Genomic DNA, 20,813 nt, shown 5'->3' with positions numbered 1-20,813 from the left:
AGATAAAGGAAAAATCTTCTGGAAATCACGAAGAAGGGCTGTTATTTATTTATATTATCTATGTTTGTTAGCCTGTGTAGCATAAATGGTGTCAAAGCCCACCAAACCATCAGAGGAATTTTATCTTTCTTTTGTCAGACAATTAAAAATCCTCCTATGATTGCCTTACTGTAAGAACTCTTTGACATTAAAACAAAACAAAACAAAACAAAACAAAAAATCCAAAACCAAAAATAAAAGCTCAGGTCTTTGAGAATCTACATAAATGAGTGAGAATGAAAATGTATCATTTCTAGCTCCTTGGATACAATGTCTCTGAAGCTAGGCATTTAAGGTAGGTGTATTTAATATATTGCTAAATAAAAAGTTCATTATGTTTCATCATTAAGAAAAGCCCCTAACGTCTCAGAAAAACTGAGCACCATGAATGAAGATAATTAACAGTGGAAAAGTCAAGAGTTTTTTTCACTAACTCTATCTAACACAGCTAGAGTATTCGAAGTTTCAGATATCTCATAGTATGTAAGCTTTACTTCAGAAAATTGTAGTTAGTAAACAGTTAAATGTATTGAATAGAAGCCAAACATTTATATATTCAGAGGAATATTCACCCATGCGCATAAGGATATTTTGGCTAAAAATGATGAGCAAAAGACAATGTTTTTACATAGAAATTGAATGAGGAAACTGAATTTATTCAATAATTATGTAAGTAGCCTACTATATGACAAGTCTGGATTATCATGTTTTCTGTTTGACTCTACCAAAATTGGTTGTTTACTCAAAGAATGATTAAAGTCTTCTCTATGATTTATCAGTTTCCATAAGAAAGTTATATTTTTACTGCCTTACTTTTTGTAGGAGGGAAACAAAATTCACTCAAACATTTCCCATATATAATGCATTTAACCAAGACATGTGACAGATCTATTGAGATACAGTTTTTCTCCCAAATAATCCTTAAGGATCTCTAACACCTGAATCCTCTAATGACTCACTCTTCTTCTGGCTACTGAAATCAACTGTTTCAAATAACGTCACTGAGAAATAAATATAGCAAAGTAATAAGTAATAAATACATAAAGTTTGAAATCATGTTAACTTAAAGGTTGAGTGCTGCAGAAATAGTAAAATAGTGATGATTCATTAATGGGTTATTTAATTTGCTAATAATGCTTTAAAAGTGAGGTTAAAAAATAACCAGTGTCTACTAATGAGTATTATTGACCCCAAGGTTTAGTGATAACAAAAGAACTATGGTTTCTTTAAGAAGATTATTGTTCCATGTGTTATTATGTTATAGCACTCATAAGATTTGTGTATATATGTGTCTGTACTGGGCAGCAGAAGTAGGAGACTGTGACATGGACCAATATACACAACTATGGCGAATCGTGTAAGTCTTCATATTTAGCTCTGAAGAGTATACCTTGATATGTTGAAGTATACATCTAATGATTTCTCCTGATTTCTGTCTTCCAGGAAGTATAAAGTAAGGTACACAGAGCTGGCAAACAAGAGTTCCCAAGTATAGTTTTCACTTCACCACTAACTAGCACAGTGGCTCTGATTAATTCCACTAGCCTCTCTAAGTTTCCATTTTATTGTCTGAAAAATGAAGGAGCTGGAATAGAAGATATTTGAAGTTCCTTCTCTCCTTCAAATGCTATGATCACAAATGGGTAGGTTTTTTTTCAATTACATCATAGATAGCAAAAATTCTGTTAAAGTTAAATAAAAACACCAAGATCATCAAACCTACCAACACTTAGCACCAACTGGGAATCTTTAAATGATGGAATAACTCAAAGAGATAGTCAATGATTATTGATGACTTAAACTAAAATTCGATCAATCAATCTAAACTATTTAGAATTTAAAGGGACATCATCACTATGACTTTCCTGAGCTCTGAAATGTTTTACCAATTTTTGAAAATGAACATAAAGTCAAGATTTAGAGATAATACCCATAAGATCTTTGAGCCAAACTGAATGATCATGTGAAAAATATTTACACCATCTTTATAGAGTCTGTCCTTGGGCTATTCCTCTCTTTAAAATTTTCCTATTTCTAAATGATCTTCTTTGTTTTATCATCACAGACCACCATTTTCTCCTTTTTAAAAACTCTGTATCAATTAACCTCTTCACTAGTAATTTTGAAGTTGACCCATTTTGACATTAGTCAGTTTTTCTGAATCCTTCTTGTCTCCCCAAAAGACTAAATTCTAAGCAAGCAAGAACCGGTCTCTGACTTCTCTATTTATTCCTACCACAGGCTTCCATTTCGTTGTTACTTGGTGCAGTCCAAAGATACACTAAAGCAACAGAATGTTGAAAAATTCCTGGTGAGAGAGACAGACGGAGAGACAGAGAGACAAACAGACAGACTAAAAAGTAAAAATGAGTCTCCTATTCAATTGAAGACCAGATCTTCTCTTGTATTCTTTGTTAATTTTCTACTTTCTATCACCGTATTTTAGAGCTTCATCTTTTGATATCCGACTGTTTAATAACTTTCTAAATATGTTCTGTCTCTACCTTTTCCTGCTAGTCTTATTAAAATAGATGCATGCTGGAGTGCCTGGGTGGCTCCGTTGGTTAAGCCTCCGGCTCAGGTCATGATCCCAGGGTCCTAGGATTGAGCCCCCTCTCTCCTGCTCAGCAAAGAGACAACTTCTCCCTCTCTGCTTATGCTTGCCCTCTTTCTCTCTGTGAAATGAATAAATAAAATATTTTTAAAAATACTTTAAAAAATGCATGCCATTCTCTAAGTAAAAATGTAACCTTTCAAGACCCTATCAAGTTTCCTAAGTTTTTCATAATATTACTAGACCACTTACTCCAAAATGGCTTCTTCTTCCTTGGAACCCATTTTCCTTTTTTTATCTTTCCCTTCGGTATTTCTTAATCAGAAACTAACAAATAACATATGATAACTCTTGTATTTTCTCACATAGTATATTTTCAATCTCCAACATTTTTGTATGTACCTCTGTAACAAGACAATAAGCCTTGTATGTCCTTTTAATGTAGTACATATCCTCTAAACACTTGTTGATTTGATGTGTTAATTTGTCAGGAATAAAATGAATATTTGGCCTTGTGTAAAGGATATTTTTTGGTACACTGGTTGACAAATGACAAATGACAAACTGTGATTTACCTAGAGCAATCTTTAGACTAGGCAAGTAAAATGATGTTAAGTTCTACATTATGAGAAAAGAAAATGTACATTTTCTTGAGAAAGAAATTTTTCTACATAACTACAATTAGAAACAAATCAGAGATTAACGATGCATTATATTCTAGAGCTTTAACTAATAAGCACCAATAAATGGGTTTCTCAACTTTAAATGGCTTGCAAAATATTATTCCTGTTCATTGCTCCATGTACGAAAAATAATGGAAACTGGGTCTGTTATTCAGAAAATTCAGTATTTATTCTAAAATATGAATTGTTGAGTTAAAGAAATATTTCATATATTGAAAAGAGCATAAAATCTACCTCTACTAATTAGTTTCCTATGATAGCCTTCTAGACAATTACTGGGTAATATCACTGGTCAGTGCTTGAGGTGCTTTTCATTAAAGGTATAGCATTGCTACCAGATAAATTGCTTCATATAAAAGCACTTACCACAAAGCCCTATAATGGAAGGTTAAGTGCTATGCTTAATTACTAATTTCAATCCTTATTACCTATATTTTGCAGTGCAGGCACTTTAAAAGGAACCAAATATAGTCTATTGGTTCCTGCTTTTCTGATTATAGGACTTGGTGGTAAAAGCATTAGCCCAGCTGTTCTTCTAATGAAGAGTAATAACAACAACAACAACAACAACAACAACAACAAACTTTTAAAATAAAATTAGTCATACCACAAGCCAATATAAAAGAGATATACTAGACATTTCTATTGACTCATACATAAAATCACTTTGTTCTAAAAACTTTAATCTAGATGACATGTACTTTTATATTTGTATTCAGCCTTCATGGCTTTGTTACAGATAAAGCTCCAAAAGAAAAAGGTATTTGAAATTTTCATGGTTTATTTCCTACCTCAACATCATGCTGAAATGCACACAGAACAGATGATTAATAAAGTGCTTGATAACAACAATGGTGACTCCCCCGAATTCTTTCCTTACTGGTCATTAACTTTTTATATGTATACATCAATAATCCCCACAGGTGCCCTAATATTCTTGAGGACAGATTCTGTGTTTTAGTCTTGCTTGTATCGTTCATAGTAAGTGCAACTTTACTCACTCTTAATTAATGTTATCTAAAATACTTTTTTACAGAAAGAGTACAAAGAATCTTTGACTAAATATACAAGAGGTTGCATCTAAAATAACTACTTCTAAAGGTTTACTCCTTAATTATCATGATATTGCCAGCTTCTGATTTTTAAATGTATTTTATATTGTTTCCTATACTGAGCATCCATTGGTAAATGAGACACTATATGTGTTAAACAAATATTAGTCTAGAAAAATATACAAATATTTACTGACTTAACTAATTTACTGCACCAATCCCAGCAACTAGTATTCAAATTGGACATTGGTTTACCACAAGAAAAGATCATATCTTTTTTGAACTATACATCATACATAGTATCTAGTATGTGCACAATTAAAGGATTGCAAATCAGATACAATATATCAAAGAGGTATAGACATCTTTTAAAACATAAAATATTTATCCAAATGCACTAATGCATTCAAAAAGTAGATTCTGATTATCTATACTTGGGAAATGCATACTATATTTCTCTTTTAGAGATGCATTATGGGTATTAATAAAGTCCAAGAATACATATTTTGAACTTAGTTTAGCATAGATTTTCCCAAACTAATTTAAGGGTCGGACTTCCTCTCTCCCCATATAGGTCACCACTAGCATTCTGTAGAGCAGAGTTCTTACAGATAGCAGTATGGAAACTGTGATAAGAATACAAGTTACTAAAATGAAATAATTTTAACAATTCAACTGTGAAACAATTCTGGGCTTCCAGAGGTAACTCCCATACTATAATAGCAACAGGATTTGTCAGTTTTTTGTTCAGTTCTACTACTCACAGACACAACACCCCGAGAGACGGGGCCTAGACCTTATCCTACTTCACATCTTTCATGGTGTCCAGTGCAATAAGTTCCTCTCAGGAAACAGGTATTGATTAATCTGTTTAGGAAATTCACCAATTTACTTTTCCATAATTTCACTGAGGCTGTAGTTTTTATGAAAGATACCTTTGTATCAGGATTTCAAAAAATTCAATAAAGTATTAGGAGGGGCTATGAGATATTGCACGCATATTTAAATTACTTTCCTTCCAAATCTTGCATTTCTTCATCTTCTTACAGATGGTAAAAGAAGGTGTACTTTCTCATAATTGTACAGTAAAATCGGGATAATTCCCAGGACATCAATTCAGCAAATATTTACTGACTGCCTACTATTTGCCAGTATTATAATGAGCACTGGACATATTATTAATGTGCTTGCTTCTGAATTTTGTCGTAGAGCTGGTTTTTAAATTATTTTTAATTCAGCTAATATTTGCAAAGCTCCAGGTTTACAGAACAGGTCTGAAAGGAGGCTTGAAGATGCAGATATTTTTAAATCAGAAAAGGTCCAGAAGGGCATCACAGACATTTCATTAGACAGTTCCTAATTGCGAGTCAATACCAAGAAAAATTAATCTTTATTTAATAAAGTTAGTTATTTCTTCAAATTATTTCTGCCAAGAAATAAAAACTTGTAAAAGAGGCTTGTGCACATTTTGGTAACCATTTTCACTGTACAAATGAAAACTTCTTCTTATATTCTCTCTTTATACTGTGCTATACATCTGTTGTATAGATCGGTTGTAAATGCAAAAGGGGCAGAAACAAGGTTGATGTTTTTAGTAACCTCTTTTGTACTAAAACATAAAGAGGATAATAAATGAAGTAAAATAACCACTATACTTTTAATTTGTATTTTACTTAAAAATGACATGCTTTTTTTTAAAAATTGAGACTATATACAACTCCAGGTAATGTTGGCCTAAGTTTCTCATCTACTGCTTTTGTTTCAATAATGTAGACCTGACAAAGCTGATTAACAATAAAAAAGGTAATTTTTATTTTATCAATAATAGCTTGACATTCATTTTATAGACTTGAAATGAGTAATGCTAGTGTCACAGAATCCTTGTGAAACTCCCATATGGTTATATGACAGTGAAAACAAGTTTCAGTTAGTTACATGTTTTTATAACTGGTGATTTATAGTACTATATATCGTTCCTTTACTATTTCTCTGTTTGTTCCATGGCCCTCCTGCAGCTTTCATGAGTTTCAGCTCTGTACCACCATCAAAGGAACCACCGGGTCCTATTTTCTTTCAGAGAAAAGTGTGTAATATTCCTTCCCTGACTTTTAAATTTTAACTTTGTTACTTTTGACAAAGCCTTTCCTTTGTTCAAATGCAAAGATCCAGTAAAAAAGAGCTTTGACATGTCGTGCCTTTTATGTGTGCATTTTTCTGGTTTCACTGATGTCCTGAATTTTGCAAATGATACCGTGTGCCTTCAAGTTTTCCTATAAAATGTCATTTGTACACTGTATCAAGAACAGTTTAGGACAGCATTACATTCACATGATTTTAAAGTCCAATAAATACTAGATGGTTTCTCAGAAAACCCACAATTTGGTGAAACGGACGCAAAATAGTGCTTTGTTTTCCAGTTTGCTTTTCATAAAATGTTCTCCCAGTTCCCATTCACTGGCTTACCTGCAGGGTAACGCTCGATCACTGGCCAGCTGTCCACCTGTAACGTGGCATTGCCACCACTCCTCGTAAAACGGACTACATGGTATTTCCCATCGTTAATGATTGCATTGGACTCCTCAATGGCGATGTCATCTGTCCCAACATTAAATTTAACTCCAATTTTTCCTTGGTGCTGGAAGGGAGGAAGGGACAAAAAGAGTTGTATGAAGTTATACTGATTAGTCAGCATTTAATGAGAATTAACTACAGGAAAAAGATAAGAATTTCCACTCTTGCCAACTTTTGTTCAACATAGTATTGGAACTCCTAGCCACAGAAAGTAGGCAAGAAAAAGGAATAAAAGGCATCCAAATTACAAGGAAGAAATAAAACTGTCACTATTTGCAGATGATAAAACATTATATATAGCAACCCCCAAAAAGTCCATTAAAAAAACTGTTAGAATAAACGAATTCGGTAAAGTTGCAGGATACAAAATCAATAGACAAAAATCTCTCGTTTTCCTTTACACTAAAAATGAACTATCAGAAGGGGAAATAAAGAAAACAATTCATTTTATAATTACATCAAAGAGAATAAGATGCATGGGTATAAATTTGATCAAAGAGATGAAAGACCTGTATACTGAAAACTTTAAGACATTAATGACATGAACTGATGAAGACACAAATAAATGGAAAGAAATTTCATGTTTGTGGATTAGAAGAAATAATATTGTTACGATGTCTATACCACCCAAAGAATTATGCAGATGTAATGTAATCCCTGTTAATTCTAGTGGTATTTTTCAAAGAAATAGAGCAAAGAATCAAAAAATTTACATGGAACCACGAAAGATGCTGAATAGCCAAGCCAATCTTGAGGAAGTAAAACAAAGCTGGAGACATCATGCACCCTGATTTCAAACTATATTAGAAAGCTACAGTAATTAAAACACTATTGCATTGGCATTAAAAACAGATACACAGATCAATGAAATAGAATAGAGAGCCCAGAAATACACCCACACATATATGACCAATTAATTTACAACAAAGGAGCCAAGAATATATAATGGGGAAAGAACAGTCTCTTCAACATACAGCACTGGGAAAACTGGACAGTCATATGTAAAAGAATGAAACTGGACCACTGTCTTACACCATACCCCCAAATTAACTTAAAATGTCATAAAGACTTGAACATAAGACCTGAAATCATAAAAATCCTAGAAGACAACACAGACAGTATATTCCATGATACAGGTCTTGGTGATGTTTTTTTTAATCTCACAGGAAAAGCAAAAATAAATAAGGAGGACCACAGAAAACTAAAACTAAACAAAACAAAACAAAAAAACTTCTGCACACTAAAGGAAACCACCCACAAAATGAAAAGGCAGCTTACTGGATAGGAGAAAATAACTGCAAATCATGTATCTGATAAAGGCTGACATTCAAAATATATAAAGAACTCATGCAATCCAATAGCAACAAAACAACTAATTTAAAAATGAGCAAAAATCTGAAATGACATATTTCTAAAGACATACAGATGGCCAACCAATACATAACAAGATGCCCATCATAATCATTAGGAAAATGTAAATTAAATCCACACTGAGATATCACTTCACACCTGTTTGAATGGCTATTATCAAAAGGCAAGAAATAACAAGTGTTGGTGAAGATATGAAGAAAAGAAAACCCTTTGCACTGCTGATGTGAATAAGTTGGTACAACCACAATGAAAAACACTATGGAGGTTCTTCAAAAAATTAAAAGTAGAACTATTTTCCAGGTATATTTCCAAAGGTATATATCCAAAGGAAACAAAAACACTAATTTGGAAAGATATATGCACCCCATGTTCTCTGTGGCAATATTTATAATAGCCAAGACATGGAAATAACCTAAGGATCCATAGATGGATGAATGAATAAAGAAATCATGGTATATATAATGGAATACTATTCAGTCATTAAAAATGACACCTTGCCAATTACAATAATATAGGTAGACCTCAAGGGCATTTTGCTAAGTGACATAAGTCAGAGAATGACTAATACTGTTTGATCTCTCTTATACGTGAGATCTAAAACAAGCAAACAGACAAACAAACAAACAACACACCAAGTTTGTAGACACAGAATAGACTGGTGACTACAAGAGGTAGGGGATGAAGCATGGCAGAGATGGCTGAACTGTTATTTTTTCCAGGTTAGTTCAAATAAATTAAATAAAAAGTAAAAGCAGAGATTCAGAGATAAATGTGTGTATGTGTGTGTGTGTGTGTGTGTGTGTGTGTATAAAAATCACGTGTGTGTGTGAGAGAGAGAGAGGTCACTTCCTTCAAGACAGTCACAGTTCCGTTAAGTTAATCTTGGGTTCTTTTCGTAGCTATATATTATTTAGGTCCTCTAAGAGGCATTTTCTCTTATCATTTAGTTACCCCCCACCCATCCTCCTAATCTCTGTTCAAGGAAACCACAGATTTGAACAAAAAATTATATACAGTATATTGTTTGAGAATATGATTCAGACAACAACTGCTTTTCTCCAATTTTACTTTTGAAAAATTCATGTACTAGAAGCAAGATTCTTGACATTTGGGTCAATCTGGAGCATCTATTTCATGGATTATTGATATGCCAACAGAAACACTTTCAAGAGAACTCCCAGAGGTTGCCACAGAAAAGGTGCCCAGCTGCTTGTGTGGAAGGACATCCTGTCATGTCTTTAACACACCTCCTTCACTCCACTCTTTCCATCTCCCAGTTCAAAAGGCTTGAAATTCTCTCCTTTAATAACTGATAAAATTGTAGTAATTAAGTCTGTTTAGAGCCAAATGATAACTACTCATAATAGAGAAAAAGCAGTCTCAGGGGTATGGGGCACACAGACAAGCATTTAGCAAGTACAGTTTCTTAGTCTTTATTCACAAAAAGAGTTATCAAATGCCAAGAGCCTGAAACTCACTCAATTTCATTTTAGAGATGATGAAACTATGACACAGGGCAGTACAACGACTTGTTCAAGGTCAGGTAACTTAATAAACAGGTAGTAGAACCAGAATTCAGTCCCTCATTTTTGGTTTATATCTAAGCCATGATGCAGTTATCTAAAATTAAACTTCCTCTCTGAATTATGCAAAGCATCATTAAAATCATTCTAAGTGCAGTTTGTTACTATTAACTTTAGAATTCCATACCACAAGGCAGTGAAGAGAAGCATGTGCTTATGTCCTCTGCCTCCGAGAAGCATTCTTAACAGCAGGGCTGTCAGCCCAAACATGTGCTCAGCTGATTTATACAGCACATGGATTTGCCCTTAATCAGTAGCACAGAATACCCACACTGCAAAACCCCCTCCGAGTAGATAACCTCAAACTGTCTTCAGCTTACCTTTCATCAAGCCTCAGTTGAGAGGAACAACATGGGGGAAGAGGGATCTAAAGGACATAAAAATCTTTGTATTCCTGTAGAAATTTACAATCAGAATATCAGAAAACCTGAAGATTTGGACCACATCCTCTTAACCTCTCCCTGGATTCTCATCATTGAACTAGGTGGCAAGAGTATGGGATCCACCTACACTCAGAGTTATTTTAAGAAAATCTTGTACAAAACCGCATCATATAAATGGAAGGATCTGAAGATGTTATTTGGGACATCGCTCATTGTACCCTTTATATTGACAGGCAAAAGGTTCCCGTTTTTCTTTTTCTGCTCTTACTATCTGTAAAGGATCTCTTTCTTATATTTAGTGAGTATGGACTTTGTGTGTTTGGATTTGTTTTAGGCTTGCTGTGCAATATGACTTAAGATCACATTTCCTTTCTGACTTTGGTTCTTAGAATGTGCAAAATCAAAGAGTAGGGCAATTTTAAAAGCTACATAGACTTCAGGTATACTGTTTTCCCTTGGACTTATTTTTAATGTCTACCATATTTCTCATAATCCCTACTTTAAAATCTATACCACTGTAAGGCATTTTGGTTTTCTGTAGAATGATTCCAGGGATAAACAAACAGCAAGATTCTCACGAAAACTAAAACTTATTCAGGGGCCCATGGAGACATTTTTTAGACATTTTTCCCACACAGGTCTTTTGTGCAAGCAATCATTATTTCCTAATTTTGGCAGAATTCCAATTTGCTCATTTTCAGTAAATTGTTTAACATGGTATATATTTTTAACACATGTGTGAGATAGCTCCATAGGGGGAAAATTAGAAACCATATTTAAGAGATTTGTTGTTATCTTTATTTAACAAACACCTTATAGTGTTCCGAGGACTTTACAAATATTAATACTGGTATTTCTCATAACAGCCCCATGGGAGAGGTACTGTTTTATCTCCATTTGTCAGATGAGGAAAGTAAAGCACCGAGTGATTAAGTAACTTGGCTAAATTCACACAGCTAGAAAGAGAAAAATTGTGATTCAGGCCCAAGCATTCTCACATAAGAGTTTGTGCTCCTAAAGATTACAGTAAGTTGAATTTGAGGCATATTAGGTCATCCTATAACTGCAGTTAGCATATCTGGTTAATCTAGCTGTTCTTCACTATCTGTTTTGTCTTTCCTGCTAGAGTAGGAGCACCATGGAGCCTCATACTGTGCTTTTCAGATTGCACACATATACCAATCAATATGTGTTTAAAATAATTTTGTAGAGGATAGTAGCAACTGATTTGTAGATGTTACAGGATGTTAAAATGGACTTTTTTTTTAACCTAACTTCAGCTGCAATCTTGAGATGATAGTAAGTCACAAAACAGACTGCTACTTCTACTCTACAAAATGAGGTACAAGACTTGCAAAGAAGAACACTGACAACTGTTTTGGGGACTCTGATTTAATTACCTATTTTCAGATCACTAAAGAGGTGAGAAAGGCCAAGAAGAGTTGGATGACTGGAAGAGGAGTTTTGGAGACAACTAGGTTGTGATGTGATTTGCATGCACTTCTGAGGTAGAAAGTTACTTTTCCCTTATCTCAGGTGCAAAGGAAAGTGACTTCAAGGAAACATCTCAGAAAGTTTGATACTTGTCTCCTGGAACTTGGTGGCAGTGGCAGGGGTAGTCAGCAATCCCAGTTGCTCTTTCCTGGGATTGAACTCTTGTCTAAGAAGTAATCAAGGAAGAGAACAATGCCTGGCTGATGCTCTGATACTAGAGCAAAGACATATTACTGCATCTGTGCATCAGAGTTCATTAGAACAAATGACATGTGAGCACTACCCATGGATCATGGATTAGAGGGCCAGAACAGAACTGTGTTGTATTGAGTCCAAGAGGGCCACTGGTAGGGCTGGGGTGGTGGGGAGGGTGAGTGGTGAAAACAACTCAACAGAAAGAATCTGAAGTTGCAATGGTGGATGGCCAGGGACTGAGGGAGAAATCCTAGATACCCACCTGAAGGAGGTACATTTACCTACCTCAGGTAACTACAGGTAAAGAAAGTGGTTAAAAACACTAATGATCCCCCTAAATATTTGATCCCCCTAAATATCCCCCTAAATATAATGATCCCCCTAAAATATTCCCCAAAAGTGGCCCCCAGAGTCAGTTTTCAGTATAGACTAAGCCCAGCTAGATGGCTTCTATCATATTAGCCATGGTCAAGGAGAATACTTATCTCCTCTTCCTTTTCCTGCTTCATGTCTGGAGGAGTCAGGAAGGAGGAAGAGAAATGAACATCACTGAAACAAGAGGAGAAACAACCTCATCCCCCATTCCGTTTAAGCAGCATCTCTGAGGCAGCCCAGGCAGGGCCAATAAACTGGCTTTAACTGAAGTTGTACTTATTACAAAGGAGTGAACTCAAGTTCCTTTCTATGTGTAAGAGTGAATGGGTGACTTTTTTACTATCTAAGAGTGACAAAAGTAGTATTGAGACTTTCCCTGGACTTCCCTGGGGTCAGGAAGAAATATTCCTCAGGACACCAGATTTAAATTCCTGTTGCTTTGTAGGAATCAGCCCTTTCAACATAACAACTGTATGAAAATATTAGTTACTCTGGAGGTGTCCACTGTTTCAGGGTTCCTTCTATTATAGACATGTTTCTTATCCCAGATAGACTGAAAGAAATTCTTAAAGTTCCCTAACTGTTCTCAGAGGAAGGCCATAAGAGTCTCTTATTATCGGAGTTCTCATTATTAATGAGATTCAAGTTCTGTGAATAGAAGCAATAAAATGCTAGAGCTACAAAATGTACAAACTCTGAAAAAAAGTCCCTTTACCTTGTCCCTAACTTTTTCAGCAAAAGGAAATGTAAAATGAGTATTTTCTAGAATATGGAAATCCCCAGATTCTGCCGGGATTCATTTCTTGCAACATTAAAAAAAAAAAAAAACTATTAAGGACAATGAGGATTTGTGATGCTTGGAGAGTTTCTGACTTTTAATCTATGCCCATCCTTTCCTGGATATGTTGATTTGGTCCTTTGACTTCCAAAACCTTTAACATTTCATGAATTCAAACTCCAGTCAGCTAGAACAGAACTGCAATACCACCAAAGTAGGTTCAGACAACAGACTCCACATGAAATCAGACATAATTTACCCTACCCAGGCTGCATCAAGCCATTGAGTCCATTTTTTCCCTGAAAGCAATGAATTAAAAAATGCACATAAAAGGGCACCTGAGTGGCACAGTCAGTTAAGCATTTGACTCTTTTCTCTTGGTTTCAGCTCAGGCCATGATCTCATGGTCATGTTATCGAGTTCTGTGTCACACATCGCACCCAGCTCAGTCTGCTTAGGACTCTCTCCTTCTACACCTCCCCAGTTACCTGCAGCCACTCACCCTCCCTGGATCATGTTAATCTGTCTAAAATAAATAAATAAATCTTTATAAATGCACATAAACCACAAAATATTAACATGAAGTGTATTTAGCCAGTATTTCTGATTCCATTCAGAAACTGTAAATATGAGACTCGAGGCAAGATGGTGGAGGAGTAGCAGACTGAAATGACATCAAATCCCAGGAGTTCAGCTAAACGGGTACCGAACACCTACAAACTCAACAGGAGATAGAAAAGAAGCAAAGCAGCAATTCTAGGAACAGAAATTCAACCACTTTCTGAAAGGTAGCAAGTGTGGAGAAGTGAATCTGAAGCGATGGGAAGATAGACCGTGGGTGGGGGGAGGGGCCAGCTCCCAGGAAGAGGTGGAGCCGTAGAGCAAAAAATCCAAACTTTTAGAGTCTGCCCCACCGTGGGACATCACTCCAGAGGCTCAGTTGGAGGGTGGAGCCCTCATGGGGACAGTGTGGTCTCAGGTCTCGCAGGTAACAGAAAGATCGGGGGTGTCTGAGTGTGGCAGAGGTCCTAGGGATTGGAGCGGGGAAGCCAGCTACAGAGATGGAGCCAAGGAGTGAGCTTTCAGCTCAGGGTTACCTTAAACTGTGATCCAAGGCACAGTCGGACCACTGCTCTTTGAGCAGGGACCCTACAAGTTGCAGATCGGGGGAGACTCACCTTTCTCCTCCAAGCAGCGCAGCAGGAATCTGCTGGGATTGGAGACTCCAAATGGGGCCATGCACCAGAGACAGAAATGCTCGGTCACAGGCCGGGTGAGCTCAGAGTGTGGCTGGAGAACAGGGAGACTGGAGTGATTGACCACTTTTCTCTGGGCCGCACCGAGGAGTGGGGCCCAGCTCTCGGCTACTCCGGGCAGGAGACTGGGAGGCTGCCATTTTCATTCCCGTCCTCCAGAGCTCTATGGAAAGCATTCAGGGAACAAAAGCTCCCTAGAGCAAACCCGAGCAGATTACTTAGCCCGGTTCCGGCAAGGGCAGTGCAATTCCGCCTAGGGCAAAGACATTTGAGAATCACTGCAACAGGCCCTTCCCCCAGAACATCAGCAAGAACATCCAGCCAAGACCAAGCTCACAGATCAAGGAGAACAACGGAATTCCAGAGGAGGGGAAAGCAAAGCATGGAATTCATGGATTTCTCCCCATGATCCTTTAGTCTTGCAAAGTTAAATTAAATTTGTTTTAATTTTACTTTTTCTTATTCTATTTTTTTTAACTTTTCCACTTTCCTTTTTTTAACGTTTTTTAACTAGTTTATCCTAACAATAGTTTTCTGAAAAAAAAAAAATCTTTTTAAACCTTCATTATTATAGTCATATTTTATCCTTCATTGTATTTAACCTTATTTTTTGTATACATATTGGGTTTTTTTTTCTAAAAAATTTTGGGATACAATTTCTTCTAATCAAAATATACCCTAAATCTAGCACAGGGCTTTGTTCTAGTCTCCAGCATGAGCACATTCTCTCCACTTTTTTTTTTTTCTTTTTCCAACCAACTTATCAATTCCTTTTTTAGAATTTTTTTAAATTTTCATCTTTACAATCATATTCCATCCCTTCATTGTGTTTACCCTTATTTTTTGTATATATAGGTTTTTCTTTCTTTAAACTTTTGGGAGGTAGATTCTTCTAAAGACCAAAATATACCCCAAAATCAAGTGGGTGGCTCTGTTCTATTATATATATATATATAAATATATATATATATATAATATATATGTGTATATATTATATATATATGTATATATATTACATATATATATGTAAATACATATATATATATATGTATATATATGTATTTATGTAATTTTCCCCCTTTTTGCCCCCTTTCTTCTCCCCCCAATTCGGGGTCTCTTCTGACTTGGTTAGCATACATTTTTCTGGGGTCTTTGCCACCGTTTTAGTATTCTTATTCTCTCGTTCATATATTCCTATCTGGATAAAATGACAAGGCAGAAAAACTCACCACAAACAAAAGAATGAGAGGCAGTACTGACAGCTAGGGATCTAATCAATAGGACATTTGTAATATGTAAGATCTAGAGTTCAGAATGATGATTTTCAAGGTGATAGCTGGGCTCGAAAGAGGCATGGAAGATATTAGAGAAATCCTGTCTGGAGAAATAAAATCCCTTTCTGGAGTAATAAAAAACTAAAATCTAATCAAGTTGAAATTTAAAAAGCTATTAATGAGGTACAATAAAAAATGGAGGCTCTTAGTGCTAGGATAAATGAGGTAGAAGAGAGAAATAGTGATATAGAAGACCAAATGATGGAGAATGAAGAAGTTGAGCAAAAGAGAGACAACTACTGGACCATGATGGGAGAATTTGAGAGATAAGTGATACTGTAACATGAAACAACATTAAAATAATTGGGGTTCTAGAAGAAGAGAAAGAGAGACGGGGGTAGAAGGTATATTGCAGTGAATTATAGTAGAGAATTTCCCTAGTATGGCAAAGGGAACAAGCATCAAAATCCAGGAGGCACAGAGAACGCCCCTCAAAATCAATAAAAATTGGCTCACACCCCAACATCTCATAGTAAAACTTACAAGTCTTAGCGACAAAGAGAAAATCCTGAAAGCAGCTTGGGACAAGAAGCCTATAACATACAATGGTAAAAATATTAGACTAGCAGCAGACTTATCCACAGAGACCTGGCAGGCCAGAAAGAACTGGCATGATATATTCAGAGCACTAAATGAGAAAAACATGCAGCCAAGAATACTATATCCAACTAGGCTATCATTGAAAATAGAAGGAGAGATTAAAAGCTTCCAGGACAAACAAAAACTAAAAGAATTTGCAAACACCAAACCTGCCCTATATGAAATATTGAAAGGGGTCCTCTAAGCAAAGAGAGAGGCTAAAAGTAGTAGACCAGAAAGGAACAGAGACAATATACAGTAACAGTCACCTCACAGGCAATACAATGGCACTAAATTCATATCTTCCAATACTTACCCTGAATGTAAATGGGCTAAATGCCCCAATCAAGAGACACAGGGTATCAGAATGGATAAAAAACCAAAACCCATCAATACGCTGTCTACAAGAAACCTCATTTTAGTCCCAAAGACACCTCCAGATTTAAAGTGAGGGGGTGGAAAACCATTTACCATGCTAATGGACATCAAAAGAAAGCTGGGGTGGCAATCCTTATATCAGATCAATTAGATTTTAAGCCAAGGACTATAATAAGAGAGGAGGAAGGACATTATATCATACTCAAAGGGTCTTTCCAACAAGGAGATCTAACAGCTTTAAATATCTATGCCCCTAACATGGGAGCAGCCAAGTATATAAACCAATTAATAACAAAATCAAAGAAACACATCAACAATAATACAATAATAAAGAAGATGTGGTATGTGTATGTGTGTGTGTGTGTACACATATAATGGAATATTATGCAACCATCAAAAATGAAATCTTGGGGAGCCTGGGTTGCTTGGTGGGTTAAGCCTCTAAGCCTCTGCCTTCGGCTCAGGTCATGATCTCAGGGTCCTTGGATTGAGCCCTATATCGGGTTCTCTGCTCAATGGGGAGCCTCCTTCCCCTTCTCTCTCTGCCTGCCTATTTGCCTACTTGTGATCTCTCTCTCTCTCTCTGTCAAATAAATAAATAAATAAAATCTTTAAAAAAATTTTTAAAAATGAAATCTTGCCATTTGTAGTGATGTGGATGGAACTAGAAGGTATTATGCTAAGTGAAATAACTGAATCAGAGAAAGACTATGATCTCCCTGATATGAGGAATTTGAGAGGCAGAGTCAGGGGTTTGGGGGGTAGGGAAGGAAAAAATGAAACAAGGTGGGATCGAGAGGGAGACAAACCATAAGAGTCTCTTAACCTCACAAAACAAACTGAGGGTTGCCAGGGGGAAGAGGTAGGGAGAGGGTGGTTGGGTTATGGACTTTTGGGAGGGTATGTGATATGGTGAGTGTTGAGAAGTGTGTAATTCTGACAATTCACAAACCTGTACCCTTGGGGCAAATAATACATTATATGTTAATAAAAATAATAATTAAAAAAATAGAAAATATAAATATTCTCAAGCACACCCCTCCCATATTGACAGAACAGCAAGTCATTTCAATTATATAAATAATAAAGCTTGCTAAACTTTCTTGCCAAAGCATAATTACAAGTTAGAAGAATCCATTTCAAATTCTTATTCTCTGGGATTAAATGTGATTGTGTCTGGCAAATTCTCATGAATATTGTATTAGCAAAACCAGCACTAATTTCACTGGACATGTACTGATATTTCAGCATTGTATCTTGCTTGAAATAGATAACTGGCTCATATATAGTTTCAAAAATCTATTATGAGAATATCAGTAACAAGGCATTTATAATTTAATGAAGTCTTTCCATGGATTCATTAAATAAATAGTGACAAAGGTAATTATTGATTTTTTCACAAAAGCTCATTTCTGAATAAGGATTATATTATTAAACCAAGTTAAAAAGAAACATGAAAGGTGACACTGGAAAGGAACTAGAAAGTTTTAGCAAGTGGCACCATAGTTTCATGCACCTTTTAGTTCCATCTGTAATCACATATTCACTTGAAAAATATTTATTTTAACCAGGAATACGATTTAATGGTGTACTTGTTATCTTGGGCATACTTCGAGGAAGAGGTGGCTGTATGTTACAGATGCTGGTGTATTTCAATCTGTATGCATACAAAATAGGTAAAACAGAATACAGAAATGTACAGATTTATCCTGTCTGTGGCATACAGATATGTCCACTGATTTTTTTTCTCCTATTCTGGGGAGGTTATGTAGGATTGTATGGCTCAAGGGAAACAACCAAAAATGAAAAACAAAAGCTTCTATTAGTTTTATGTGTTTATCATACTTTCAGAGTATCAAGGTGCAAACAAGATGAACAAAGGTGCAAGCCAGAATGGCATTCTATGGCTTCTATAAGCTTCTGTTGTGCAACATGATAGAGTCCTATACCCCAGGGACTCACTTTGGGTAAAACTTGACAATGCCTTCAAATATACTGAATGCTTACGCTCATTTCAGAATATGGAACGACTCCCAGGGTCCAATTTTACATCGTCAACTGAAATGGGGGTCAGGCTGAATGTTGTGTCTTGTTCCTCCAGAGACTGATCTTCACCAGGGAACAGAGCTTTTAGGGCCTGAGGGGAACTCTGGGGCCTAAAGTCACTGTTGCCAGAATAACTAACACCGTAGAGTGTGTCAGACAGCCACCTGTGCTCTCACCTCAAAACAAAGAGATGGATTTGGAGAATTGCTAATTTAACCCAAATACATTTCCAAATGAAAGACTAAGAGGTCTCCCTACCCGATAGAGACTGTGTTTACCAATCTAGATATGTTTTTGCTCTAGTTCTCTCAACCTGGCACTGAGCTGGAACTGCACTACCCCCTTCCCCTAAATAAAACACACACATCATCATCATCATTTCAAGAATAATTAGGTACTGCTGCCTTGTCTCCCACTTTCCCCACTGAATAATATTTTTTATTCATTTAGCTGATAAAAAATGGAATATATGACATGCATCTTGCATTGGGCTAAGTGTGCAGACAATGCAAACATGTAAAGTGCATTCTCTGTCCCACAGGAAGTTTTGAAGTTTTGAAGATTTGACTTCTTGAAGTCAAATCAAGAAGATAAGTCATGCATGCAAATATTCATACCCAGAAACCAGTTGAGGGAGCAGAAAGGAGGAGCAGGATGTGCTGTGAGGAACTGCTCTCAAGGGCCTCAGGGAGCCTCTGAATATATGGCAGGAGCAAATCAGCATGCAGACAACTGTAATACAGCTAGTGGATACCAAACACACTCAGAGACACAGGAGATACCTTCCTTCCGTGTCGCATATCTTCCAAGGGGTTGCATCCCAGGGCGCTCGCTACGTGCAATCCATTGAGCTCTAGATGATTTATCACTTAAAACTCCCAGCCAACCTGAAGGCTGAGTGCTAATTTTTTTTCCTGTTTACTCAGAGTTTAAAAATAATGTGTCCCAAAATCATAATGCTAAGAAATATCGGTGCTGGGACCAGACCATGACGGAGGGGCTTTCTGAAAAAGAATGACTTCAACAGTGTCCATGGTCTGGGAGAAGATCTTGAAGCCAAAGCATGCTCAGAGAACTGAGTCAGGAATAGGACAGGAGCAGCAAAGTGCTTCTTTCTTTTTGGCTAATTATATCTTATAGCACCACACAGCAAGGATCAGAAGTGGGAGAGATCATCAGTGATGCCCCTTTAGAAAGATCTCAGTTAGGGGTAATACCTTCTAGAAAACAGTACTTTCATTTTCCTATCAAGTCTCCCTTCTGGGAAGTATGCTTTTTCCAATCCATCTCCATTCTACAGAACTGGAAATTTCCTTTGATTCCATGAAACTATATCCCAGACAGTGATACTATCTTCCTTGAGGCTCATTCTCATCTCTTGGTCCTCAGAGTATCTAATACTCTGTGACAATCCTCTCTCAGGTACTTCTGCAGGGGTTAGTTTTTATACATCTGTTTTAATGTCTCTACTATATTATAAAGAGCCTGAGGGTAGGAAAAAAAGACTGACTTATGCCTCATTGTATCCTTCACAGCACTTTGCAGACCACCTGTACATGTGTGATTTTCCAAAACTCTTTCACATATAATTTTCTTTTTTTTTGAGATATAATATCACATATCATAAAATGTGCCCTTTTAAATTACATGCGTCAGTGATTTTAGTATATCCACAAGGCTGTGCAACCATCACCAGTATTTAATTTCAGAACATTTTCATCACACTGCCATTTCTTCTTGATGAGATAAGGCACAGAAAGTTCTTAGCACTCTTAATGGCTACTCAGCACCTATGAGCTATATTATTATTATTGCTCCTATTGTTATTATTCTTACATTTGGAAAACAATGTTTTGCTCCCTAGTAGGTTGATGGATGTTAACTAAAATAATGTTTGAATTAGATAGGAATTACAGTTTAGTTAGGACACATAGTCTCTCACTGATCTTCATATGTGAAACAGCATGCTTATTTTATAAATGGGGAAGCTAAAGCTCAAAAAGGCTGAGACTTGACCAAAGTCAGAGCATCTGTCTGCCAGGTGGCTTAAGAGAGATTATTCTAAAATCGAATCATATTCACCTGTGGGCTACAATGTCTTGCCATTGTTTGTACTGAGGCAGAGACTGCTTGATTAGGCAA

The 20,813-nt window shown here is 36.2% G+C and overlaps 1 protein-coding gene across 34 annotated transcripts in view; it reads right to left on the bottom strand.

Annotated features, from left to right (window-relative positions):
* NRXN1 (neurexin 1) overlaps positions 1-20,813 on the bottom strand; it is a 1,152,783-nt gene that overhangs the window by 161,883 nt on the left and 970,087 nt on the right. For 33 of the 34 annotated variants that reach the window (XM_032877800.1, XM_032877795.1, XM_032877797.1 and 30 more), the window contains one exon: positions 6,792-6,963. In XM_032877800.1, the coding sequence (XP_032733691.1) occupies positions 6,792-6,963 (172 nt within the window). Of the gene's footprint in view, positions 1-6,791; positions 6,964-20,021; positions 20,025-20,813 lie in introns of all 34 variants that reach the window. The other variant, XM_032877832.1, reaches the window with a different exon arrangement.

This window comes from Lontra canadensis, unplaced genomic scaffold (genome assembly GCF_010015895.1).
Source record: "Lontra canadensis isolate GAN:19392208 unplaced genomic scaffold, GSC_riverotter_1.0 scaffold61, whole genome shotgun sequence".
In the NCBI taxonomy this organism is placed as follows: domain Eukaryota; kingdom Metazoa; phylum Chordata; class Mammalia; order Carnivora; family Mustelidae; genus Lontra; species Lontra canadensis.
This window is presented reverse-complemented; position numbering and strand designations above follow the sequence as displayed.